Source organism: Lissotriton vulgaris, chromosome 10 (assembly GCF_964263255.1).
Source record: "Lissotriton vulgaris chromosome 10, aLisVul1.2, whole genome shotgun sequence".
Classification (NCBI taxonomy): Eukaryota; Metazoa; Chordata; class Amphibia; order Caudata; family Salamandridae; genus Lissotriton; species Lissotriton vulgaris.
The window spans coordinates 677,929,091-677,956,500 of NC_141698.1; the positions used below are offsets into that span (position 1 = coordinate 677,929,091).

Here is a 27,410-nt window from a genome sequence, read left to right on the forward strand (position 1 = left end):
GGCCTCCTGAGAGTATATCAGGGGCATATTTCTTTCAATCACTGACAATTTAGTCAGCACTGCAACTAACTGCACAAGGGGTTTTACCCAGAGCTGAGAGTTCCCCTTTTCTTTAACACACATCGGAGCATGCGTACTTTACAAATATTCAAGGTGCACCTTTATTTTACAACTGCTGCTTATCTGAGCTGGTGTTGTTTACAAGTATTCAAGGGGCACCTTTATTTTACCACTGCTGCTCATCGGAGCTGGTGTTGTTTACAAGTATTCAAGGGGCACCTTTATTTTACCACTGCTGCTCATCGGAGCTGGTGTTGTTTACAAGTATTCAAGGGGCACCTTTATTTTACCACTGCTGCTCATCGGAGCTGGTGTTGTTTACAAGTATTCAAGGGGCACCTTTATTTTATAACTGCATCTCATCGGAGCTCGTGTTGTTTTACGAGTTACAACTACTGCTCACGGAGTCCATAACCAGCGGGGAAGTCCGTGGGAGTCCTGCGCTAGAGATTCTTATCTGAGGGCAAAGAGGAATGCAGTCCCTGCACAAGTTTTCTTTATAGTTCTGAGACTGAACTGGTGATCCCACAAAGTTGTGGAATTTTTGTTGCTTTGGTCTTGCCTGAAAATTAGATAAAGATATTTATATTTTTATAAATAACCTGTGTGGTGTCCATTTGTGGTGTTTCACAGTGTTACTGTGGGTGTTGGTGCAACTACTTTAAACATTGCCTTGGGGAAAAGCCTGTCTACTTGTGCCAAGCTACCAAGGGGGTGAGCAGGGGTTATCTACAGTGTGCTTCCACCTTACCGTGACTAAAAGCAAGGGTCCCTATTTGGTCAAAGGTACCTACCTCTGCCAACTAGAGACCCCCAGTTCTAACATAAATTAAATATGCCAGTTAGGAATAGGCCAGTGTTGCCAATTTTTTTAACGAGTGAGCACACACACTTTTGCACTGGCTAGCAGTGGTATAGTGCACAGAGTACTAAGGCCAACAAAAACGAGATCAGAAAAATGTGGAAGAGTAAGACAAAAAATGTGGGGGAAGACCACTGTAAGACTGACAGTTCTAACAGTGTTTAACACACAAACATATGCATGCTATGATACATACTGTATGTTTTTCCCTTGTTAAATGTTGGCAGGTTTGACCTGCCGAAATTTAACACAGGTTGTGGTATTTAACACATGCGTTAAATACAACCAAACTTGTAATTCCAGGCCATGTGAAAACAGGGGTTTACGCAGGGGTCGCAATGCACGGACCATCTCGTAATCAGGCCCTATGCACGACGGAAACAAAAAAGAAGAGGCAGGTACAGGACCAACTACACAGGTTCCACAGACAAGTGAAGCAGGAAAGAGTACCAAGCCTCATGAGTGTAGAGGCCAGTACCTAGACGATCAATACCTGTACCACATTGAACTCTACCAGTATAATTGAACTGAGGGGTACACTGGAGTAACAAACAAAAACATAATTGGACCAGAATAAGGAACAGTGAATCAACCCACAGTGACACAAGATCTCAAACTGGAACTAATGTAAACCATTGCAGTATATAGAGCAACCAAAAGCAGAACCATTGTGATGAAACCAGAGGGAAACATCCTTTACGACGCGGATGTTACCCCGCGCTACCATTACGACGCATCTCTTACAACGCAAGTCGTAACCACGACTTGCGCTGGAGGGCGCTCAAGGACAAGGAATAGTTAATTTACTATTCCAACACCTTCCCTACTATCCACGGGGACTGGTGTTGGAATAGTAAATTAAACTATTCCCAAATCCGCACCCTACAGCACAAGTCGTGGTAAAGACTTGCGTTGTAAAACACGCGTTGTAACGGTACGCGTGGCAATAGCCCGCGTCGTACCGTCATACATCCGAAACCAGATGAACTAAACTGTGGAGAATGCAGTGCACTAGAGAAAGGGAACATCCATAGAGGTGATACACTCAAACACAGACATGCACTGAGACATAAATTGTCATCAAGTTCAGTATTAACGGTTTCATCCTCAGACAGGAATGGCTCCAATTTCGCCCCACAAGCTTTGCCACAAGAGTATCTCCTCTTAATCCTATTGTCACTAATCACAGATGGGCAAGAACAATAATTTAGAGAAGCTGCTAACGTTGAATGAATGGAAATCAGTCTCATTACAGATGCTTGCCGTATAATTTAATTTATCATGATAATATCATTATAGGCGTTTGGACTATCAAGTTAATAGAAACATTATCATCTCACTAATGCAAATAGGGGTGTATTCCAATTCATTCATATATCTCTGCCTTGCAGGATACTGGTTTACATTTGCGAAGTGAAAATGTGACTTGATAGTCATGATTGTCAGTGGTAAACAGGGTCAAAAATGTTTTAATGTTGTCAGTCTTTGGCCATACAAATCATTCATTACCAACCTACATAATTCAAAGACCACCAATAGCCATATTGGGTGCACTTTACGAAAAACATTATTATGTTTATGATTTGGGCATATTTAACATTGTCAGTGGTTTAAGGGCAGATGACACAATCTCTCTGTTAACTGCAGCACTGTCCTAACCAAAATAAAGCACAGTCACCGTCCACCCACAAAATATACCAAAATATTGTTGGCAATTATATGCACCATACCTGTCTGATTTCTCGTGACTTAAGCATGACCACCTGCTATCTCTGAGTTGAAAATGTATTAGTGTCAGGAAAAGAGGAACCCGTCCGAGTTTGCCCCTAGTGTGTGGGTATACACAGTGCATTTCTAAACTAACATCACGCCACCAAAGGACCTAAAACATAGAGTTGGGTATTAGTTTTTCTAAGCATGTTAGTCGATCAACAACAGGAAAAATACAAATATATAAGATAGCTCCTTAACAAGTATGTGCATACCATCTACTGTAAGCCACAGCTCCAAGTATTTCAGAATGGCACATAAGAACATGGAGACCTAGCTCGACGTTCAGGAGTAAAACCACCAAATGTACAAGTTCAGTGAATAGTCTTGGTCTCTATGTGTCCACAGGTAGGAAAGTTTAAATGGTGGGCCGAGGGTGGGGCAGGTCTTTCCATGCCAGGTCTGGCGGATGGACTAAGGGTGGCTATACACTGCAAAAGGTAAGGGGCTTTGCCTGCCCCCTGAACATGGATTGACTCTCACCAATAAAGGACTGCGACGAGGAAGTGGGATGAGCTGGTATTGCTCAGACACATTGTGCAACATTACATGACTGAAAATGCAGCCGAATGTGCTTCTGAGTAATGGTAAAACGCGGTCCCCCAGTGTATTATGCGCCTCCGGCAATGCTAGTTCTGAGGACTGTTTTTATGATTCACACGCAAAAAAAAAATAAACAACGTCTGTGGATCCTAGATAATCTAATCTTTACTGAAAGAAAATTTCCTGGTGTGAAATAAAAAGCGAAAGCCCCAGCTGTGCCGAATTACTGCTCTTTTCTATCCTGAGCCTAGGGCCCACTTAGAAGACTCTGAAACGGTTCCATAGCACTCCCCTGCCCCTGATGCCTAGATGACAGATTTGTTCCACCAGTGATCATTCAGCATTTCATAGACACCAGGAGAATTCAATTTACCTTAGATGGAGCTCCAGCTGCGAGTAGAGGAAATGAACCAGCGCTCTCCTCGCCACCGCTTCGGCGTGGCAGTCGTTGACCACGAGCCCCTGGTCGTTAAGGTATTCGCCATTTATACACTTGGTGCCCGACGACAAAGCAATTACTTGCGCTTGCCTAAGGTCCAAACCTGTGTAAAGAAAAGACAGACAAATGTAACCATAAAGAAATGCCTTGGATATAGTAGGGATTTGCGAATTGATATAGTCTTGCATTTACCACCACAGTGCACGCTGTGGCAGTTGATCATAGTAATGTCCTTGTATTGACCAAATTGCCTTCCGCTGCTGCCAGTTTGGGTATTAGCGCTATTAGTGCGACGATGGATCTATGGTGTACTGTTGCAGCGCACACATACTACAGTAATTCCTACATAGAATAGCCTCCTACAAAGTTTACTTGTCCAATCAATAAGAACATTGCGAGAGAACCACTGCTGTAAGAGGCCATAAACATCTCGCATTGCGCCGCTCAACGACTTCTTGCTTTACGAGATACCGGTTAAAGAGGGCACCAGGGGGAAAAAAAATGATATCCAATAATCTCTGGGCCATAAATTTTACTTTTCCCCATGTGATTCACCCTGTACCATGTAAATATGCTCTTTATTTTCAATAAAAAATTACTGAAATAATAAAAAAAAAAATTCTACTATGCCTACTTCATGTTTTTTTTAGAGATATTCAAAGTTAACATAGATAATACACTTACATAGGGATTACTATGCATCTATATAGTGGTACCCCTGGGATACATTCATATTTCATGTTTTGCGAAATGTAAAGTGTCTTTTGAGGAGATTGTAATTGTATCCTGGAGTGAGACGGCCTTCTCCAAAGGGTGCTGTAGGCTTCCCTCTTCCTGACACAGTAAACTCCACCCTACTGTAGCAGGATTTCCAGGCCGTTGAGGCGATTGTGTGACAACTCACAGGGCTTAACTGTGCTTTGGCCTGGAGTGTATAACAACCTCTGAATCTCAGAATTCAAGGTTGGGTGGTTCAGATGAGCTGACAAGGGACAGGACTCCTCGCGCAAGCTGACATTTGCGCCTTGTTCACACTTTTTGAAAATGCAGCGGCCGCTCTAAAGCCTGCGGCTCAAGGGGGGCGAGCAGTGTCGAGGATGCTAAACCCATCTCCAGTCGTTTTTTGCATTAACTCGTGCCAGTTTGGCTACATTGAAATAGCCATGTGATTCTGCATTGTACAACATTGTAAACATTCGAAACAATTCGCCCATGGCTTTCAGTAGGCAATCACCAACTCTATGTCATGCATGCAAGTTGGAGGCTGCTATGAAAATATGTGGTAGCAGAAGCGGTCAAAGATTAGCGGTAGGTTTCATGCATCCATATGTTCTAAATGCTCTATAACAAGACAATGATGCCCTGGGCTAAACGCCTCTAGCCTGAAGTATGCAATCTGCATGCTGTTCTCTGCTAGCATTGTTCCTGCTTCAGTTGACTTTGCCTGTTTGTGCGCTCCCTTACTGTTGCCTCTTGTAGGGCAAGGAGAGGTGGTGGCTGGTGCCTGCCACTGCATTGATTTTTTTTCTGTAATAAATTTAATAGCAAGGGTCACATTTAGTTATGTAATACATTGTAGTGTTAAGAGCAGCATATTCCAGGATCCACTCGTGCATACCTGATCTATGGAATATTTTTCGAGAAATGTGTGAGACAGCACGTAAATTATCAAAATATAAGTTTACGCAGCCAGACATAATTGAAATAAAAAGAGTGGTGCTGGGCTCTTTTTCTGGAGATGGTTTGCTGTTTCACTCAATAAAGCCAAAGATGCTCAATGCGTGATTCTCCCCAAAATAAACACCTCTCTGCTAAATGGACTTTAGGGTATAATGAACGCAATACAGTATTTTTGAACTTTGAACAACTTTTATGAATATCCTTGGCCATTAGCTTGATTTTCTAAAATATTCTCACCATGCTGCCAGTGGTCTTGTTTTTATCGAATGTGACTTAGGAGACCGAGAATGCCGTTTTGCACAAGGCCACGTGACAAATGGGGTGAGGAACGTACTTGCTGGTAGGATCTTGAAAAGCTGTGGAAAAAAGGAGGAAAATAAGAAGTATTCCTTCCTTTTCATTTAGTGTGGGCAACTTCGGGTAAAAGGACTATCCGTAACAGAGGCATTCTTTTCAAGCAAGCATGAACAATGTGAAAACGGCCGGCTTTGTAATCATGCGGTGCATACGGTAACGAGCATGGAGAGGACCTGGGTGGGGCAAGGAACCGAGGAATATTGAGGTGTGAGTCTATTTCAAAGCGGCACTGAATACCCTTCTCTCTCAGCATGACATTGACGAATTACTAATGTTGCATCAATGGGCGTTTCAGAGGGCATTATCAGAAGATAACAGCCCACTCCAAGTTATTTATGTTGAGCTGAACCTGCAGAAGCATAAAGCAGGTACAGGCTCAATTATCTCAATCATCTGCCGCTCAAGATGGTCATTTAGTCTTATTTGATTATGCTAGAAGAGAAAAAGTACTCTTTTTTAAAAAAAATCTTAAGTTTACAAGTAGAAGGTAAACTGTGTTCTATTGCCTAATATTCTTGCTAAGAACTCCAATTGTCAGGGGATGTGATGTGACACTGTAAAATGTGCTTTCGAATGAGTTATATAACAACAGCCGAAGTTGCCACGTCCTGATTGGCTGGAGGAGTATTATTTAGAACTACAGAAAGCATGCCTTTATCATTAGTCAGTCCACTCATTTGGGTGAACTGGCTTGGCAGCAGCTTTGCCTCAAAATCCGATTCCATGTCCTAGAATCGTTTTGCAACAGTAGGGCAAATGACCACATAATTTGGCTTTTCTTACAGCATAATTTAGTCAATGCTGCTGCATAAGTTGGTCCTCACCTAATGCAGAATTCCAGCGGCCCTGGCAATGATCATATTTGTTGTTCGAGGACCAGTTACACAGCGTTTCCTGGTTTGATGTCAGAGAAAGAAGGACTTTGAAGGAACACGCTCACCGTGCTCTATAAAAATGTAAATATATAAATAAATATGGAATTCGGAATCTCGGCGGCTAATCAAAAGCCAGCCACCTGGGAAAGGTGACAAAGCTTTAGGTAGCACTCCCCTAGACTGCTTTAATAGTGTAATGTGTCATTTGCTCTGGGTAAATAAAACCCACTGTCCCAAATATGCAATAGCTGCCAGTGAAGGTTCAGATCTCATACAGCCCATAAGGCATTGCATGGTCTCAACATCTCTAATAGCAAGCCACTTTCCAGATCCTAATACGCACGCCCCTTAAATCCTCAAGGACAGATAGTCGCACAGTCAAGGATGTTTCACACGATATTTGGTGGTTGTTATGAAATGGAGGTTTCATGGCCCTATGAAAAGTGTCCTGCTTTTATGATTGTCATACTTTGTTCTGGCAGGGAAACTATGTCTTGTGTTTTTCATTTCTGTTTTAGGGGTCCCTGTTGAAGCTGATCTTAGTACTTGGGGAGAATTAACTGTAAAAATGAAATATGAGGAAGATCTTCAGAAAGATGTGCTTCACTCAGTGGCCAAAATGTGCAAGTGGTTGCAGGCGGAAGGCTCCATCACTCATTTTTGGGCACCAGGAGTTCTTTTTCAAATTTTGAAAGAGAAAGACAAAAAAGGGTGGTAGGAAAGAGGACAGAAAAATAGGGGGCATCAATCAATCAATCAGTCATTTTTTAAGCCCCCTACATACCCGTGAGGGTCTCAAGGTGCTGGGGGGGGGGGGGGAGGGGGAGGTGGGGGCCGCTACTGATCAAACAGCCAGATCTTTCGTGTCCTCCTGAAGGTCAGCAGGTCTTGGGTCTGTCGTAGGCTCAGTGGGAGGGTGTAATAAAAGGCAAACAAGGGATGAAAGAGTGAAATTAAGAGACAGGCAATGAGGGTGGTGCACGAATGAGGCGGGAAGTGGAATCAAGACTAGGCATTCTTGGCAACACAGGCATTCAGCAGCACTTGCGGTGGCTTCATATGTAAAACCTTGGGCCCGCTCTTATATTTTTTTATTTAAGCACTGCTGTCAACCACCTCTTCTTTAAGGATAAACCAGCACACGGGCACTCGAAATGTCCTTGCATAATTGCAGGCCACTAACCAGAAATCATAGACTGAGCCACTTATTTCAATTCAATTCAACCCAACAGTGTCAAAACAAAGGTCTGCTCAATGAACTGCTTAGTCAAAAGCGTTCTACACAGTGATGGTTTTCAGTCTCTGCACACACTATGGAACTCTTACTTTTCTGTCATACTACCAGCAATTATAGAGCTCAGTCTATCATGGCGCTAAAAAAGATACGCAAGAATGACTAATCCGTATTTTGGGCCATATTTATCATTATTTCATGCAACGCAACCCAGTAAGACACGTTGCTGCACTGCATGAAAGGGAGAGGGCAGGAATGCACAATATCTATTACGTAATGCCAACCCAGGCACCAATGCACCATGGTGCAAAGGTGCCGGCATTGCAGACAGGATTTTTTTTGTGCAGGAAGGGATGCCTTCCTGCACAAAACAAACCTCTTAGGTTTTTTTCCTCTTACTGCAGAATACAGCACACCTAGAAAGAGGGAAAACAAGGAGAAATAAAGATATTTCTCATTGTTAAACCTCCCCTGAGGAGGCATATCATTTTGACACGTTCCCAGGTTAACCACCAAAATTCAAAGGGTGGATGGCGTGAGAACTCCCCCACTCCACCCACAGAACACCTCCCCGGGGCAGAGGAGCAAGGCAGCAATTTGCTCCACCTTGCGTTATTCCAGAGTTACCAAGCCCCGCAGGACTACTCAAGATGGCCTTGCGTGGCTTTGCCAAACTTATCTAGGTTCTGCGTCGGCATTGAGTTACCTTGCTTGGCGCAAGCGCGACGCAACACATTGGGAAATATGGCCTGAATTTCTCAAACTCATACAGACACAATTGATATTTAAATTTTTCTGGCGTTGTTGTTTTTAAACACCCACCTAATTTTTTAGCTACGTGCAGAAAATACTAAATTTGAAGGAGATGCAAAAAGATAAATGCAAACGTCGAGCCACGCGCCGCCACCCGCTTTCCCATCTGATATCCGGAAAATGGACACTTCAATGATGCTCTTTAAACAGAATAGAAAGGGAGGAAACAATTGCTGCCTGCGTTTAAACTGTCAAGATATATCAAGAGCAAATGGGAAAATAGTGTTTAAATATCAGCCCCTCATCTTTTTCACATTGATAATGCGATTTGTGCATGTGCGAGGGGCTTTGGAAATGGAAGCGAATAAATGGGACGGGTGACAGCCGCGCTCTATTGTTTCCGGTAATTTCGGTGCGCGGTAAATGGATGCACATAGCTGTTAATTATTTCTAAAACATGCCTGAGCAGAAAATCTATTAGCGTCTGAATAAAAAGGGGGAACGATTTCTCAGAGCAGACTCCCTTTCTCCTGCTATCAAGTGAGAAAATGTTTCGGAGCAAATAGCTTTTGTCAAGCCATTGTTTCCACTTCCCTCGACCTGTCTCTAAATAGCCCGCCGTGGTGGCCAAAGGCATCATGTGTTGTGTTAGTTCGTTGGGCTAATCAAAAGCAGGGCTTTAAGTGTGCCGGCTCCTGCCAGTGCTCAGTACCGGCAGTTCTGAAAAGTAAGTGCCGAGACCCGTCTCTATCGGGCTCTCCATTTTTGGCCTCATCCTCAGCGTGAAAAAATAAATTCTTAATTCTGCAGCATTAACACCCTTCACTGCCATTGATGTAACTTCAAAGATACTTGTTATGTTTCTTTCACAGTCTCACCATGTCACAACTGAAGCATTTTCAATGTTATGTACAACAAAGTCATAGTTGTTGCTTATTGATCTTATGCAACTAACAAGCATTGACAAAGCCAATAGTCCTGGCTTGTTGTAGCTGTATTGTTACTTGTTGTATTATATATCTGCAGGCAATGACAGAAGCAACAACATACTAGTGGGGCGGCACACTATGCTAAGCACAGATTTTTAGCTTACGTGCTTTTAAGCCAGGCTCTAAACCCAGTTTTTTGATCCCACTTAATCCCCTGATCAGAAGCATGGCTGTATACGTAGCATTCCTAGTGGTCGGGGTCAATTATAAAGAGGGCACATTATTGTAGGGTTGCCATATTTCCACATGTCACTACCATATTGCCCATCGGTGTTCACCGTGGGTTTAGTTCACCTAGTGGTCGGGGTCAATTATAAAGAGGGCACATTATTGTATGGTTGCCATATTTCCACATGTCACTACCATATTGCCCATCGGTGTTCACCGTGGGTTTAGGAGGACTGGATCCATGCAAGGTTTTATTGAAAATCTGTTACGCCTTAAATTTATGGATGGGTAAAGTTAGGAGGTCTGTAGACTCAAAACATTTTTAATTTGGAGATTTTCGTATAATGCATAGCTCCTACACAAAATGAAGGGCAGAATCAGTGGTGACGACAGGGCAGTGGGAGGACTGGTGCTGCCCAGCAGCAGTCTCTTGCATCCCCCGCTATGAGCCCCTGAGTTAGCAACACACGTTTCCCAGATGTTCGGTCCTCCTGTACCCCGGCTTCAGCCTATAAGGCTCCCAAGGCTTCCTAAAGCAAAACATGTTTACAGGGGTGTGGGTGACGGGGGGCGGAGGGGTAGTTTGTTCATAAAGGTGAAGACATTGCCCTTGACTCACTTAGGCCTTGTCTGGCAGCAATGTTCTCCTGGATGCATCAGATTCAGCTGTATTGACGACAAGACGGAAATACTCTTCTTTGGTACACCAGCACCTACTAATTAGTCAGCTAGTTGGCCAGAGGGAGCTCCTTTTCCGGCTTCTCAATCTGAGGTGGTTCAGAATTTAGGAGTTTATTTATTAAAAAAGTTTTGTATAGCGCAAACATGACCCTAGAGGGTATCTAGAGAGTTAAATTTGACAACTGATAATCATTCCAGCTGCAAGTTAGATCTGTGGTTGGAACCGGTTTTGGACTCCTCCGTGCACTGAAGATGTTTCTGTGTTCTTGTCTGATCCAGCCACAAAAACTTTGATTCAGGCCCTCATTACCTCTCAGTTTGACTATGCCAATGCTTTGTAACTCGAACTGCCGGACTACGTCATTCACAGATTACAGGTGGTTCAAAATGCAGTGGTATGATTAATACTTAATCTTCTGCAGAGAGCGCGTGTCTCAAATCATCTTTATACTTTGTATTGGCTCCCCATGAGGAAATTAATTTTGTTTAAGACTCTGGTGCTAATTTACCAAGCTCCACGCCAGATTGGCCCAAATTCACTTGCCCACCAGAATCCATTTCTATTGCTCTGCCAGAAACCTTCGGTCCTCAAATAGGGCCTTAGCCAAGGTACCAAGAATTCTCCGGGCTAGGACCGGGGTGCGCTCTTTCTCCTTTTTTGGTCCATCCGAGTGGAATTAACTTCTCTTGCACCTTGGGCTGGTGAGCTCGGAGGAATTTTTCAAAAAGAAGCTGAAAACATAACTTTTCACTCTGACTTAATCGAATTACTAGAAGACCTGTGCAGGGACACTACTAGGAGCAGCTGTGCACTCTGCAACTCCGACTCATCATCATAATCTACATCTTCTATAGTCCAAGAAAATCAGGAATCTTTCGCTAATATCAGCCGCGGCCCCCGGAGGGAGTTCCGTGGGGCAGGAAGGCGGGGCGGGGGAGGGGCAGGGTGGGGGGTGCTAAACACTGGATTTGCCCTGCATTGCAAAATGCGATGCAGGGCACGCTACGAAATGTGTTTTATTTATTAAATTGTTTACTTACCTCCAATTATCCAGTTTCCGGTGTTTAGCACCCCCCACCCTGCCCCTCCCCCGCCCCGCCTTCCTGCCCCACGGAACTCCCTCCACGGGCCGTGGCTGGCTAATATTACTGCAACCAAAACTGGGTGATTCAATCCTATAATGCAGCCAGTATTACTGAAAATCTAGAAGAGATTTGTCCCGCCTGGAACAGTGCTGGACATTTCTCAGGTAGGCAGTTCTGAAGTTCCTTTCACATATCATTATCTATCCATTAGTCTAGTTTGTTGAGTTCAACTTAAACAAAGAATACAAGGCCCAGAATGGGTACATATGGTCCACAAAAGTGCAGATGTGATGATGCTTAGTAAATTTAATACATCAGGGAATCAATGAGCAAATAAACTAAGAGCACTTAGGTACTACTAGAACCCTATTATGAGATTTGCAGTAATTAAGATTCTGCATAAACGTGTTTGCGATCGAATTGTAATTCCAAGTTGTGTGGAAAAGCCACACTCCTGATTTCTTATACCCATGTACATTTTACTAGGAAAAACCTGGCAAATGTGTGAGGAAACTACTGATGGCTGTGTAATTTCGAATCCCAAAATTACTGATCCCTCTGATATTGGTAATTTTACACCAATCATTGAACTACTACTGTGGGAAAATTACTTCACTTGAGACGAAGGTCCTAGCAGGAATGTTTAACCATTTGGCATCAACCACAGACGGATAACACTAGAGACTGTGTAAAGATTATCAAACAACTACGACGCTGTTTGTCGCAAGTGCTATGCAAAGCACTGAACAAATAGCAATACAACGTGATACAATATTTTAGCAGTTTTAAAAAATCTTACAAAACTGTCAGACACAATTATAACCCAGAGCTCTATTGTGGCAACTAGAACCTGGATTTATTAACTCTCCCTTACATTGAATAAAGGGAAAAAGAAGCAAGTGAGATAAAACTGCCATACTTCAAGGCACAAATTTGGCAATCACAAGTCATCCGTGCACTTTGCCAGACAAACTGGGCAACCAGTTTGTATGGGAATTATACAGCATCCCCGCATATTTGTATGAAGTACAGTCACCTCTGACTCCCCTCTTTCGGCACCTCGCGGTGTTAGTACACTTATTGACAATGGTGGAAAGATTTTAGGTTTCTTTGCAGCCTTCTCACAGGCATGAATTTTGGAGAGAGACTCCTACTTGAAGCAGACAGAGAATATTTAAAATGATAAAAGATGCTGCAGGATGGATGGATTGAGTATATTTAAAGCTTTAGCAACAACTGAATATAGAAAACCATAATCCTATCAGAGAGTAGAATCGCACCTTAGGTCTCATGCTGAAGAACATTTCAATGAAGACCAAAAGAATACATTGGGCCTGAAAACCTTAGTCTAAAATAGATTAGAAAAGAAAACCTCAGCCTAACGAGTACTCTATGGATTATCGCAGGACCAATTTCTGTGGGGAGGGCAACCTGAGCCCCACACTGACGTTTAGCTTCACAAGGCCTGTTAGATGCAGTATTGACAGTTCATACCATACTCTATAGGGAAAGTTGAATGTTTTCTGATCCCACCACAGTAGAAAACACAGAATACAAATGCTCAAGATAATGGTAATCAGCAAGAGCCCACTGGCTGGCAGTTGTGCTGATATGGCTGTCTGGCGGTGCTTCTAATAGGCGTTAGCCCTGGGGTCTATTGATTCCACAATAAGACACTGAATTCCCAATTTAGTCCAAACATATCAAGATTAGCTCATGACTTTGTCCTTAACCATTTCACTGCGGCGCTATTCCGCCGCAGTGCTAAGGGGCGGGGGGCCGTGCGGCACTCCCGCGCTGGTGATGGAACAGCTTCGTCACGCCCCTTGGGTGAGCTGTGCTTGTGACGGAACGGTTCCGTCACGGCCCCGTCCACTCAACAGAACACGCTGCGCAGGCGCAAAATCAGCGCCACACAGGCGCGGCGAGCGGGCCGTGACGGAACCGTCCTGTCACCAGCACAGCCCACCTGAGGGGCGTGACGGAACGGTTCCGTCACAAGCGTGGGAGGGGTTAAACTGATGACCCCTAGCGTATCCCGGAGCAAACTCTAAAAGTGTGTCCTCATCTTACTTTTTAGAAGGCTATAGGAGTATGGTAAAATTGCAATTGAGACATCACTGGAGACTGGAGACTCAAGAACAGGATCTTCGTCACTGTGTGGAAATTGCTTTCAAGCAAATTCTGCTCCATGGTCGGATCATCGCCTTCTATATATAACAATAATGCGTGTAGAGCTGGGTGCTAATGCACTTTCTGTGGTGGAACAGTGGGGCTCACCCAATTACATTTCCCCAAAAGCTCAGTAGATCAGGAGTATCCTGTCACTAAATATATTACTGTTGTTTGAACATGAAATACCTTGAAAAACACAAAAGGCGTTTGGCAAAACAGGAACAGTTCATTTAATTAAGCAATGCAGCAGAGAGAACAGTTACAGGCATAGTGTATGAGGACTGTCTCAACTTACAATCAATCTAAAATGGGTTTATATACAATTTTTTTATTGCTATTAACAGTTCTAGTGATTCCCAATTGGTGAGGAATGTGAACCGTTGTCTTTGGATTAATAAATAAATCTACTCGATGGTGAATCCAGGTAGGTTTCGATCTTCACGTGGACACAATGCGACCAGTGAGTACTGTGTCCAGACGTCTGCCATGGGGAGCTCATGATCACTGTGTGTATGGTGTGTGCTGTGTCCTGATTGGCTATATGTTCCTAACATATGTAGCATCTGACTTTATGGTGTTTGGGAAGTGTGCGTACCCTTCTGGCCATTTGTGCTTTATTGGGGCCAATCTCCCTGGATCATTGTGGTGTCACTGTGCCTATCTGTGGAATTGATCTGGAATTTCCTGTTCATGCATTTGTCTGCCGGTTACGTGCTGCCCCACCTGTGACCTGTCAATCAGTGACCTCCGGCTTAGGTCTCAGAGCCTGCCCGACTACGTATTTCTGAGTCGGGATTGACGTGGAATTGTGGCGGGCACATTTTATTTTTATACTTGAATGTATCGTTATTCATATTGGCATCGACTTTCTCAATATTAGCATTATTTGACAGCCAACTGTATAGGACTTAAAGAGGCAGCCAACGAATCCCAGAAGCCCTGTCCACTGTTCTTTCTAAATCTAGGCATGTGGACCAACCAAATTGCAAAACTCAGTCCAGTTGTCAGAGTGAGCAAATAATCCCCACACTAGTTCTTGTTGTGCACATTTTTGTACTACATATTCTTTGAGGATATCCTGAAAATCTGATCGGATTTTCTCCTTTGGTGGTTGAAAAGCAGAACACTAGTTGTTCCCAGCCGTAAAGAAACTATATTTGTAGCTCGTTCAGGGCCACTGGAATGATACCATTCTGTGGCTGCAGCATTTCCACATAATTATGGATTTGACACATTTACCACATAATCCGTCATCTTCTGCATAATCGGCAGAATAAAAAAAAAAAGTTTCAAACTCAGAAAGATCAAAAGTAACTAACATCACTGAGATATGTGTTACCCTGCAATCAAAGGCCCTTTGCAAAGGTCGAACAGACAGTCACCTCTCAATTACTTATTGTTGGATCCGGTGGTGAACTAGAATTAATGAGGTTACACCTTTGCCCAGACAGTATTAACATATGTCAAAATAATGTACTACTATTGCAAAATGTTCTGCATTACGCTGCATAAATTCCATTTTCTTTCAAATTTAGTCAACTCTGTTGCATAATTTGGTACAATCTGGGTGCCTAATTCAACTGGCACTGATCTTGGTGCACCAATCCAACCGATTTCTACCCAAAAATACGCAGCACTATATATACATAGATAGCTGCATACATGTAGACATGATTTTGTAATGAACATAGGCTATAACTGATCTCCTTAAATCGAGGTTTTGTGGCAGATCACTTTACTGAACACAACACACATTATATACCACAGTGTAATCCAGAGAAGTTCACACTGATGCATAATTCAGTATGCAGAATAAATTGAAAACGCCTGCATACTTAAGTGCTAGCGAAGTCGAATGCTAACAGGCCGATAAGGAGCATGATGTGGTTGGAAAAACCTACAGGCAAAATCTGCCCTTAACTGATTAATGGTCCTTCTAATTTTGCCATTATTATTCTATTTCGTACTTTGGAGCTACCTTTCCTAATTTGTATAAAATCAATTGAGCATGCCAGCTGCATTCTGCATTCAGTTCACTTATGCCATAATAATGACAATTATTGTGGAAAAAAATCAGAATTCATGTAAAAAAATTACAATTTGGTATCCCAAGCCATGCTCAGTGTATGCAGACAGACACTGACCCAAACGACGTGTATTTAGAAATAATGTTGTGCATTATGGAAGTTCATCCGGCCATAAACCATGTTTTTCTGTTTTTAATCCAGTGCCCTTAATTTTGCACAGAAAATCAGTCATATTCAGCACTGGCGGTCAGGGATTGAGATAGAAAGGTAAAACAATTGGAAATAGCAAATAGGTTAATGGGATGACTTGCTACAGTATTACCACAAAATTCAGTGACCACCCCAGGCAAGGCCGGACTGGCTATACACAGCATCAGGCGTTTCCCTGGGAGGCTGGTTTTGTTACTGAAAGCTGGTTTTGCAGCAGCGTTCCAATGTCGACCCCCCAGTAACAAAATCAGCATGACTTTCCGGCATAATGACTCACTTCTCACTCTCACTGCAGAGTTCCTTGTATACCCAGCAGTTTTCAGGCAACAATAAAAGGGTCAAGATTGATATCTGTGGTGGTTTATTCTTTCTGCCAGAGAGTGATCAGAGTTATTGTCTATTGGAAGCTTTGACTCATCTGATTTAGTGCAGAGGGTTAACATGCCTGCTGAAAAGAAAGTGTACCATACAGTTCACAAAACTGTATTTAATGTGCATAGATTAGTGGATTCCTGCTTTTACCACAGGGGTCGTTTAGTTACTTGCAATACATAACTTACAATCGTAATAAAACTAGCACAGTGAACTATGAACTGCCATCAAAGAGCTGCATGTAAACTGCATGGTACAGGTTCGAAAGTTATGTTTTGTCCCAAGCCTTTCAATATCCTAATGTTGCTAAAATGGGTTGTTTGGGTAGAAATACATTCTTATAAGTAAATCCAACCACTGTGTTAAGGTTTGAATTCTGAGTTTGTGCTTTTCCAGACCAAGAACTCCAAAAATGCTTACCAGTATGGATGACATGTGAATCCTACACCTTGTAGTCCCCTTTGACTTATGTTACATTTTCTATACACTGATTTACACACGTATGATTCATTGTCTCTCTCTGTGTGTGTGATGTAAAGTGCTCCGACTCCCTACACTGCTATAAGAGGCCCTATAAAGCAAATGAAATACATGTGCGAGGGGCTATGGAGAGATGAGGGGTACTGTTGGAGGACGATAGTGAGGGAATCATTGAAGGGCCCCAAGAAGATTGTCATCTATTGGTGCACTGTAAGGTCATCATTTACTGTGCTCTAAAAGCTAATACAATTGAATATATAATGAAAATGTGTTGTTGAATGCACCATTTTTGTAATTTTTTTCCTACATTTTCTTGGGGATAGAGTCCCTCCCCCCAAACCCTCTTTGCAGTGGACAGATTTGCTTTCTGCGTTCGCACGCTATGCACCGTGCGGGGGCTGGTCTGCAGAAATTTGCCTGGGCTGCTTTGGGTTCCCAGTCCAGCCCTGGCCCCGGGCTGCCCAAAAGTGGAGGCAGTATAACTGGCACATCAGCACCGAAGAGGCACAAATCAAATCTTGACTGAAGTTGAGGGTAAGATTGGGAATGGGAAGAAGGTTGCTATATTCCAAATATTACAGTAAAAATGTAATTATAATCAGCTGGGAAAATGATTCCATCCTCATTCTGCACTGCCTGAGTGTGGATTATTTACTGGTGAGTGGGAGATGATGCTAACACTGCATCTACGCTCTGAAGGGAGCTGAGACTCTGGCTCCATCACTCCATCACTCATCAGTTCAGAAAGGAACTCTCAATCAACTTCTACCAGCGACAATTCACCCTCAGCCCTTAACTCCGACTCCTGTTGCACTACTCTTTAACTACACCTGCCAAAACACGCCTTCACCCCAACAAGTCAGCTCCAGCTAAAAAAGGTTTCCTTCTAATCATTTAAACAAGTCAGTTTTCACCCTGAATGTAAATATGTACCCTAAACCCTTACAAGGTCTGGCGATTTACATCCTCCTGCCTATCAGATTTGCTAACTGGAAATAAGCGAACTTCATCTCTTGCGTTATTTTTTTTATTTTACACAACCCTAAAATAGGTCTGTGAAGTGCTATAATGCTCGTCGAACCTGGGCCTAAATATTAGCATTATTAACAATAACAACAATAATAAATAATAAATAATAAATAATAATAATAATAATTATTATTATTATTATTATTATTATTATCATATCCATAATCATCATCATCATCATAATAAATGTAAGTATGATTTTTTTTATTATTGATGTCATTATTACTATTCTATTAGCATCATTATACTACTGATCATAATAGTAATAATATTACTACTTGTAGTGGTAGCACCAGTAGTATCATTATTCTTATTTTTGTTATTTTTACTATCATGGTCATTATCATGATTCTATATTTGTTGTTATATTTTTATCATTATTAATAATAACAATAATAATGCTGATGTAAATAACAACAATATTCATAACAACAACAATATTGGTAAAATAGTAGTAATAATAATAATAATAATATTAATGATAACAACAATAATAATATTAATAATAACAACAATAATAATACTAATAATACTAATAATAATAATAATAATAATAATAATAATAATAACAATAATAATAATAACAATAATACACTAAGCATAGTATTAACCCCTTCACTGCGGGGCTAATTTCCCTGCGGTGCCGGGGGGGAGGGAGGCCGCGCATGGCGCCGCTGTGCTGATGACGAGCCCAGGCTCGTCATGCAGCACGGTGCTCGTGTGCTCATGACGAGCCTGGGCTCGTCATGAACCCGCCCGCGCAATGGAACGCTCAGCACAGCGGGGGAATTAGCCCCGCGTGTGAGCGTTCCACGGCTCATGACGAGCCCAGGCTCGTCATGAGCACACGAGCCCCGTGCTGCATGACGAGCCTGGGATCGTCATCTGCACTGAAGGGGTTAATAATACATTTGTAATCATGAAATTAATAATAATACTAGTGCAGCTACCACAATTACTACACTTCTCTTAGTGATAGTAACAATTCTAATGATAACATTAATCTTAGTATTATTTTACTCTTCTTCCTATAGCTGGTGTTCTGATCCGGGTAACGTGCATTTGAACAGCGTGGCCCTGGAGTAAGAGGGTGAGGCAAAGACATGGCACAAGTGGATCTAACCCACTCCTGGTTCTGCTGACATTTACTAATGGTTTTGCCTTTGGCCTCTTGGTTAATTATCATGTCAGCAAAACCCCTTGATCTATTATAGTTATGCATCCTATTTATTTCATGCCTATTTCTCGTATAATTCGCCTTCTATGAATGTAATATATCCTATAAGGGAACAAGGATGTAAATTTGATCCATTGGACCTGTCAAAGACTAATTAAGGGTAGGACATATATCATATGTAAGTGCAATCCCACACTACCTCCCTAGAAGCGATGAACATCACAAATAAACATCATCACAATAGCAGCTACACACCCTTGTACTCTTGTGATGGGATGAATAAGGCTTATTCTTCTTTGATTTTAAAGATTAACATGATTTAAATATGTGCACTGCTCAGGTGCTTAATGTAACTGGATTGCATGTAGGTCTCTCAGACATCAGATGGTGCCATTAAGTGGTGCAGGAGAGGAAGGAAGCAGCGAAGATGGAAGGGCAGCCCGTCAAGGTTCCCAGGTTCACACGCAATCTGCTGCTCCAGTTCAGGTTTATTCTTTGAATTCTGGGACTTGTAGTCTTGTGTATTTCTTTTTATAACAGGACTAAAAGTCTCTGAATTCAAAGAAAATAAACCTGGACTGGAGCATCACATCATGCGTTTACCTGGGAAACCTGGCAGCTATGGAAGGGGTTGAGAGGGAATGAGGAAGGAAGGTATGCAGAGAGGGAGGGGGCCACTATGCCATGTAGGTTACCTAGGTAGTAATTGCCACTCAGGCCAGGCCACTTCAAACATAATGAAATAGTAAATAGACTGCTTTACAGATTCATCACTGCAATAATTTTGATATTATGAGTTGTTGCTGCTTCCTATGTAATAGGCCCAAACAGAGTTCACAGCATCATGAATCATGGAATTCTTATACTTGCACATAGGTTATCTTATATTAGCACCCTGGAAGGAACACTGAGAGCTGACCAGCCAATCATGATGCACCCTTTGTGGGATATTACAACTGCTACTGGCAAAGTAATAGGGCACAGTGTTCTGTTCCTCCCTGTCTTATTGTGTGCCTTTGGACCCATCCAGCATAAAAACAAGTGGTGGGGAAAATAGGGAGCACAGCAGGAGCTTTACTCTCACCTTAAATATGTTATGTTAACGTTTATTTAATAAGCGCGTGGCTACTCCCAGGAGTGTCCCGGCGCTAAAACATCCAGATGTCACGTCACATAAAACACAACCGATCCACTGCTACTGACTCACAGCTGAAAGACCCATCTCTTAAGACTTTTCCTAAAGGAAAGAAGATCCGGACTCTGTCTGATCGCAAACAGAAGGCTGTTCCACAGCTGTGAGGCAGTTGGATGAAAAGATCTGACTCCTATCCGGGCACGTACCACTCTAGGAGAGGAGTGATGATCAGGGGTTGGGAAGAAGGCCTCAAAGTGCGCTGAGGGAGATAAGGCTGAAATCTATCATTAAGATACGGGGCTCCGATCTTATGGAAAGCCTTAAAAACCAGGACCAGGGCTTTTAACAGAATTATTTTCCGTACTGGAAGCCAATGAAGAGAAGACAAGAGCTGGGCCGTATGGGTTCTAGAACCAGTCAAGAAAATGGCTCTGGCTGCCGAGTTCTGAATCACTTGAAGTAGGCTCAATATGGGGCATAAAATGAACACACGTGCATGCTTGTTTATTTGTTTCTACTTTTCTTTGGCTGATTGGGCATATACTCCTCCTCAGCACACCAAGGACAATAGCCTGGCCCAGTGTGTCTGAAAGGGCTACTTCAGAGCAAGAGGCTGAGTGAGTGCCACTGGAGAATGGAGCAGTTTTTTCACCCTGTGTTTCAGGCAAGAGGAAGCTTCTGCTCCTACTGCATTTCCTGTTTTGGGATTGGTTGGAGGAGTGCTAATAGCTTTGTTGCCTTTACCAACAGGACCATAATGGCTGTTTATCAGCCCCCGGCCTGGTGATATGCACTTTCACCAGCTGCTCAGGTCCTTGACTGCAAGGAGGGTAGTTAGTCTTTATTGTGCTGAACTATATTGGCTACCTCACAAACAGTATAAAAGTTAGAACACATGTTGTGTGGACAGGAATGTCCCTCGCATGGTATATAGGTCTGTGCCCCTGCCCAGAGTGACCCGGCTACATGTGAAACTTATCGGCTGACTTTTTATTCACCAACGGTATTGCACTAATCAAGCGTGTGTGGAAGCCTATGCCTGTCCATAGTAAAACCAAGGTCCAGAACCCTTTTCTGCCATCTGGTAGGGCACATCACACGTCCTCTTTGATGTCATGGGCCTACTGCCCATGCTCTGGGGTGTTGAAACGAAACAGTGGTAGTAGCATACCGATTTTTTGAAGGACTAATAGGCCTAGGCCTAGGCCCAAGCGGTTGTTTGTTTCTGTTCTAGGAGTCAGCCGTAGCCCGTGTAGATAAGAACGGTGGTGCGGTGGGGTCCGGTGGGGGGTATGGGTGGGAAATGGGGTGACTTCGACGGACGATGACAAGGGAAAACAAAATAAATAATACATTTTCCCTCGTCATCGAAAGCACGAGTGCGGCAACCACCAGTTTCTGCATGTCTTGTGGAATTAATAGAAAGATCTTCCTCAGAATGTTAGGAACGAAAAAAAAGGTGAGGAGGTCACTGCATTGATGTTTTTGTCTAATGACAATTTGTCATCGAAAATGATACCAAGGTTTTTAGCTTCATAACCTGGTGTTGGTAGGGCTTGTAGTTCCTGTGGCCACCATGTGGGGGACCAGAAGTATGTATTGTTGCCTAGCAGGAGCACCTTGATTTAGTTTTAGGCAATTATTAGACATCAAATTACTAATCTCCAGCATGCAGCCATGGAATCTTCTTTCTGTATCTTCCGGGTTTCCAGCCACTAATACGACTATCAGAGTGTCGTTTGCATAGCTAACCACTGAGAATCCTAACTTTTTTATTAGCATTACCAGACTGGTAGCATATAGATAAAAAAGCGTAGGGTTCAACAATGAGCCCTGTGGAACCCCAAATGGAAGAGAGAAGGTGTTGGAGGAGAAAACATCCAGGCCACAAATTATTTCTCTCAGAGAGAAATATTTTAAAATGGCCAATGCAGAACCCCTGATGCCAAGAGAATGAAGCCAGTCAATCAATATAACACAGTTGCCCATTTCAAATGAAGCTGAAAAATCCAGCAGGAGCAAGGCTACATTTGATCCTTAGTCTAGAATAGTTCTCAACTCTTCCGACGCAACTTTCAAGGCAGACTCCATACTGTGTTCACCCCTAATGCCACACTGTGAGTGGTCCAGAAAATGGTTAGACTCAATGACTGTTACCAATTCTTAGTTCAGTGCCTTCTCTATAATCTAATCAGGGAAAGGGAGACGTGACATGGACCAATAATGATTTGGACCGGAAGGAGACAAATTCAGTTTCTTAAGTAGTGACAAGAAAGATGCTATATTTCATGCCTTCAGAAAGTAGCCTTGGCTGATCATTTCGCTGAAACAACTCGCAGTTGGTTAGCTAATGCATTGAGAACTAGCTGCGCAAACTTAGGAGGACAGAGGTCCGGAGGAGAACCTGACTTTATTGATAAGAAAAGGTTCAGAACTTGATCAACCGATAGGGTTGAAAATGATGAGAGGAGTGCTGACTCAGAACTGATGTCACCATTCTTATTTTGAGACCCGGATGGGTCTTCTGATTTTCCCTCACGATCATCTGACCCCAAATGTGACGGTGTTGGTATACTCTTTGCAGTGAAGACATTATAAATGTCTTCCACCTTTGCAACAAAGAAGGATATGATTGAGTCACTCAAAGCTTGATGACTTTTGATCTTTTTTGAGACTTGAATGTTTGATAGTTTTTTTGTCAAGGTAAATAGATCCATGGTCGAGTTTTTGCCATTTTTATTAGGTGAGTAATGTAGGCTGATTTTTTCTTTACAAATGGATGTGGAAGATATGTGAGAACTCATATAAAATGTGTCTTAATTTGAGCTTTCTAGAGCATTAGGGCATTATATTCACAAATGTTTATTTTGTTACTTTTTCTGTTCTCTCCATTTCCGCTTTTGCTTCCTATAGGCCTGTTTACATTCTCTCCGTTTGTCCGAGAGCCAGGGCTGTGGCAAAGAGGCTTTCCTGTTCGTTGTGATTTTTGCTGGGACTAGCTGTCCAATAGCCAGATCTAGCCAGGAGAGGTAGTTGCTGGTGGTGTGATCAAGGCTTGTGGAGGGGGTCAGTGTAGAGGTCGTAAGAATCCCTGCTAAGTTAGGGTAGTTTATTTTGTGCTATGGAAGAATTTTTCTTGATTTAGGTGTGACTGCGGACTTCGCGGGAAGGGCTGCAATTTTGATTTTAAACATCACTGTATGATGATCCGACCATGTATGTGGCAATGAATCAATAGAAGATAGCAAGCTATTGTCGGAAAATATAAAAAAAAATTCAATATTAACCCCTTGGGAGCGGCCGCGATTCTGCGCCTATGCGGCGCTTTTAATAAGTGGGCGGGCTCATGACGGCCCCCAGCCGTCATCAGCACTCGCCCACCGCAGTGCATGACGGACGGGGGCCGTCATCAGCATAGAAGGGGTTAATCGTTTTTAAAAACAACATGATCCAAAAAATTACCTCCTAGCAGCATCATTGCAGTGATGTAGGGTAAAGGATTACTGGGTACATTTTCTTGTGTGTTTAAACTGTGGCCTCCTCGCATATGTTGCTTGACAGTGGTACCTCTTTGTTAGCAATCAAATGGAATCAGACGGGGCATGTGGCTGGCAGGGAAACAGTCCATCATCAAAGTCTTTGTTGTGTGGAAGGCAGTACTAAAAAGAAAATCAACCTGAACCGTTTCTCCCGTGCAGACTGCAGCAGCAGAATCACATGCAAACCATGAACCATGTTATAGAAACACTGGACTGATTAAAAAACATGGGACAAATCCATATGCATTTTTTTTGCTGGCTGTGTAACACTGAATAGAGAAAACGATATTTGCAACAGGATGAATATAAAAGAAAGATAATTCACATATTTTTTTTCATAATAAGAAGTGTATGTTCTTCACTTTTCCTATGTGGAAGATAAGACTATAGGGCTCGTTTAGAGTTTAACAGACAGAGTACATCGTCAAAAAGTGGTGGAAGTCTCGCGTCGTCTACTGCATTATAAGTGCATTACAGCCGATGTCACTCTAAATGTGGCGGGCAGGACATCTGACAAGTCGTACCGAGTACTTTGTCTGCCAAGCTCTAAATATAGCTGTAAGTGAGAGGCAAAATTACTTCAGGATTCACAAAGTCACATATGGCCGTCAGCCTACGTTTATGGATGGAAATAGCTCCATTTACTCCTGTCAGAAATCCACACAAGGATATCTGACTGCCATATATAGGTTACTAGTACGAATAGTACACCACAACTGCATACAAGTATACAGTAGTCAATCCTCATTTGGGGTTGTGGGGTGGGCGGATCAAGGCGTGGTTTGCCTTGAGAGCCTGTGAAATCCCACAGATCTGTGATGGGAATTGGATACAAACTCATTTAACGCTATTTTTCTGCTTAAAATGTATCCTTGAAATAGAATTCAAGTGGTAACATCGCTATAATTCATTTATGTTGATAATATCGGTGCTACACATGGTCGTAAAACGTGTCTCCTGCATCTATACCTAGGTGTAAAATCTATTTGTATTATGGACAAAACCAAAATCTGTTTGCACAAATCTGTATTACACAAGCAGCAAAATAAATTTGTAATGTTTCCTTTTTTACATTAGTGCAAAATGTCTGTGATGTCATCCTATTTCTTCTCAGGTGATAATTGAGACTACACCACAATCTAATTATTGATTTCTATACTTAAACTATAACTCCTCCTATTGAAATTTGAACTATGGTGGTATGTGAGTAGGAGGAACCAATATTAAGCCAAGCAACCTAACTAGTATGTCACTCTGAGCTTTCTGTTAGGCAGCAGTGGCAGGCACAGGTAAGCGCAGTATGGGAGGGGAAGGACACGGCGGGGGGGGAAGCTGACAGACGACGGAATAGGTGTTATTTATTTATTTGATTATACCTATTCCGTCGTCTGTCGAATTTTTGGAAAGATCTTCCTCAGAATGTTAGGAACGAAAAAAGATGAGGAGGTCACTGCATTGATGTTTTTGTCTAATGACAATTTGTCATCGAAAATGATACCAAGGTTTTTAGCTTCATAACCTGGTGTTGGTAGGGCTTGTAGTTCCTGTGGCCACCATTTGGGGGACCAGAAGTATGTATTGTTGCCTAGCAGGAGCACCTTGATTTAGTTTTAGGAAATTATTGGATATCAAATGACTAATCTCCAGCATGCAGCCATGGAATCTTCTTGCTGTATCTTCCGGGTTGCCAGCCACTGATACGACTATCAGAGTGTCGTTTGCATAGCTAACCATCAGAATCCTAACTTTTTTATTAGCATTACCAGAGTGGTAGCATATAGATAAAAAAGCGTAGGGCTCAACAATGAGCCATGTGGAACCCCATATGGAAGAGAGAAGGTGTTGGAGGAGAAAACATCCAGGGCCACAAATTGTTTCTCTCAGAGAGAAAGATTTTAAAATGGGCAATGCAGAACCCCTGATGCCAAGAGAATGAAGCCAGTCAATCAATATAACACGGTTGCCCATTTCAAATGAAGCTGAAAAATCCAGCAGAAGCAAGGCTGCATTGGATCCTTAGTCTAGAATAGTTCTCAACTCTTCCGAGGCAACTTCAACTTTCAAGGCAGACTCCATACTGTGTTCACCCCTAAAGCCACACTGTGAGTGGAACAGAAAATGGTTAGACTCAAGGACTGTTACCAATTCTTAGTTCAGTGCCTTCTCTATAATCTAATCAGGGAAAGGGAGACGTGACTTGGATCGATAATTTTTGGACCCGAAGGAGACAAAATCAGTTTCTTAAGTAGTGACAAGAAGGATGCTATATTTCATGCCTTCAGAAAGTAGCCTTGGCTGATCATTTCGTTGAAAACTACTCGCAGTTGGTTAGCTAATACATTGAGAACTATCTGCGCAAACTTAGGAGGACAGAGGTCCGGAGGGGAACCTGACTTTATTGATAAGAAAAGGTCCAGAACTTGATCAACCGATAGGGTTGAAAATTATGAGAGGAGTGCTGAATCAGAACTGATGTCACCATTCCTATTTTGGGACCCGGATGGGCCTTCTGATTTTCCCTCACGATCATCTGACCCCAAAGGTGACGGTGTTGGTGTACTCTTTGCAGGGAAGACATTATAAATGTCTTCCACAAGGGGGCGTGGCTTGGATGCCGAGGAGGTAGGCAGCGTGAGCTCGGAGCTCCGTGCCCGATCCCGGAAAATATCCTGAAAACTCATTTGAACCCCGAGACAAAGGACACTATCCGGTACTGGACGGTACTGCGGAGGGTCCGGGTCCCACGGAGGACGACACCGAGCCTTCCCACAGCAGTAACTCAACTTTGAAAGCTGAACTCGGCCAAGAAGTCGCGGACCCCAAAATGGCGGCGAGAACATGGGATAGCTTGTGACGGCGACATCTGCCCGGAGACCCACTGTAGACCACTCCCGGACCCGCTAGAGGTGTTGGCGGCCGAGTCGCGCCTCTCCCCAGGTGCCAGATGGACTTTTGGCGCGCCCTTGGGCGGTGGTTGAGGACCGTCTCCTGATTGGGGCAACAACGGTGCGACAGGGACCCGGAGACGAGGACCCCAGACATCTGGCGCAACTGGCGCTGGCCGGGCCACGACCGCTCGGTGCTTCCTGCTTCTTGGTGACATTTCTAGGCCTGAGAACCCGGCCGGAGGACGGTGCCCGGCGACGCTCGGAGGGCGACCAGGTACACACTTGAGGACCACCGCCCACCCCGGCCCAGATGGGGAAGCCGAAGGGGAAGGGAGATGGCGCGACCGACACTGAGGCGGCGGAAGGAGCGGAGAGAGACCAAGCGGCGTTACAGCGGATGCAGGATCGTATCCTGGAAGCCATCGCCACCACAAAGGATGCCCTGCAGCAAGATATAGCTCAGGTGGCAACGGGCTTGGGCCTCCTGAAGGCCGACCACGACAAACTCAAGGACATGGTGAAATCAGTGGAGTCCACGGTTAAGGACTTAGCCCCGGCCCAGGCAACGGTGAAGGCCCTGATGGCCGACGTGGTGGACCGTCTGAAGGTGCTGGAAAGGAGGGCCGAGGATGCAGAAAACAGGAACAGGCGCAACAACGTACGCCTAGTGGGCCTGCCGGAGAAAATTGAAGGCGACGACATGGTGGGCTATTTGGATAACTGGCTGCGGACGGAGGTAGCACCAGAAGGTCTGTCCCCCTTCTTCTCCCTGGAGCGGGCACATAGAGTTCCGGCGCGTCCGCCAGCCTTGGGCCTTCCTCCTCGCCCGGTGGTGTTCAAGTTGCTCCATTACCGGGACAGAGACTGGCTTTTGCAGAGGG

The 27,410-nt window shown here is 43.4% G+C and overlaps 1 protein-coding gene across 1 annotated transcript in view; it reads right to left on the bottom strand.

Moving 5' to 3' along the window:
• The window catches only part of ADARB2 (adenosine deaminase RNA specific B2 (inactive)), a 529,461-nt gene that overhangs the window by 233,416 nt on the left and 268,635 nt on the right, over positions 1–27,410 (bottom strand). Inside the window, exon 5 of the mRNA XM_086939814.1 lies at positions 3,609–3,777. Coding sequence (XP_086795940.1) covers positions 3,609–3,777 — 169 coding nt within the window. The remainder of the gene's footprint in view (positions 1–3,608; positions 3,778–27,410) is intronic.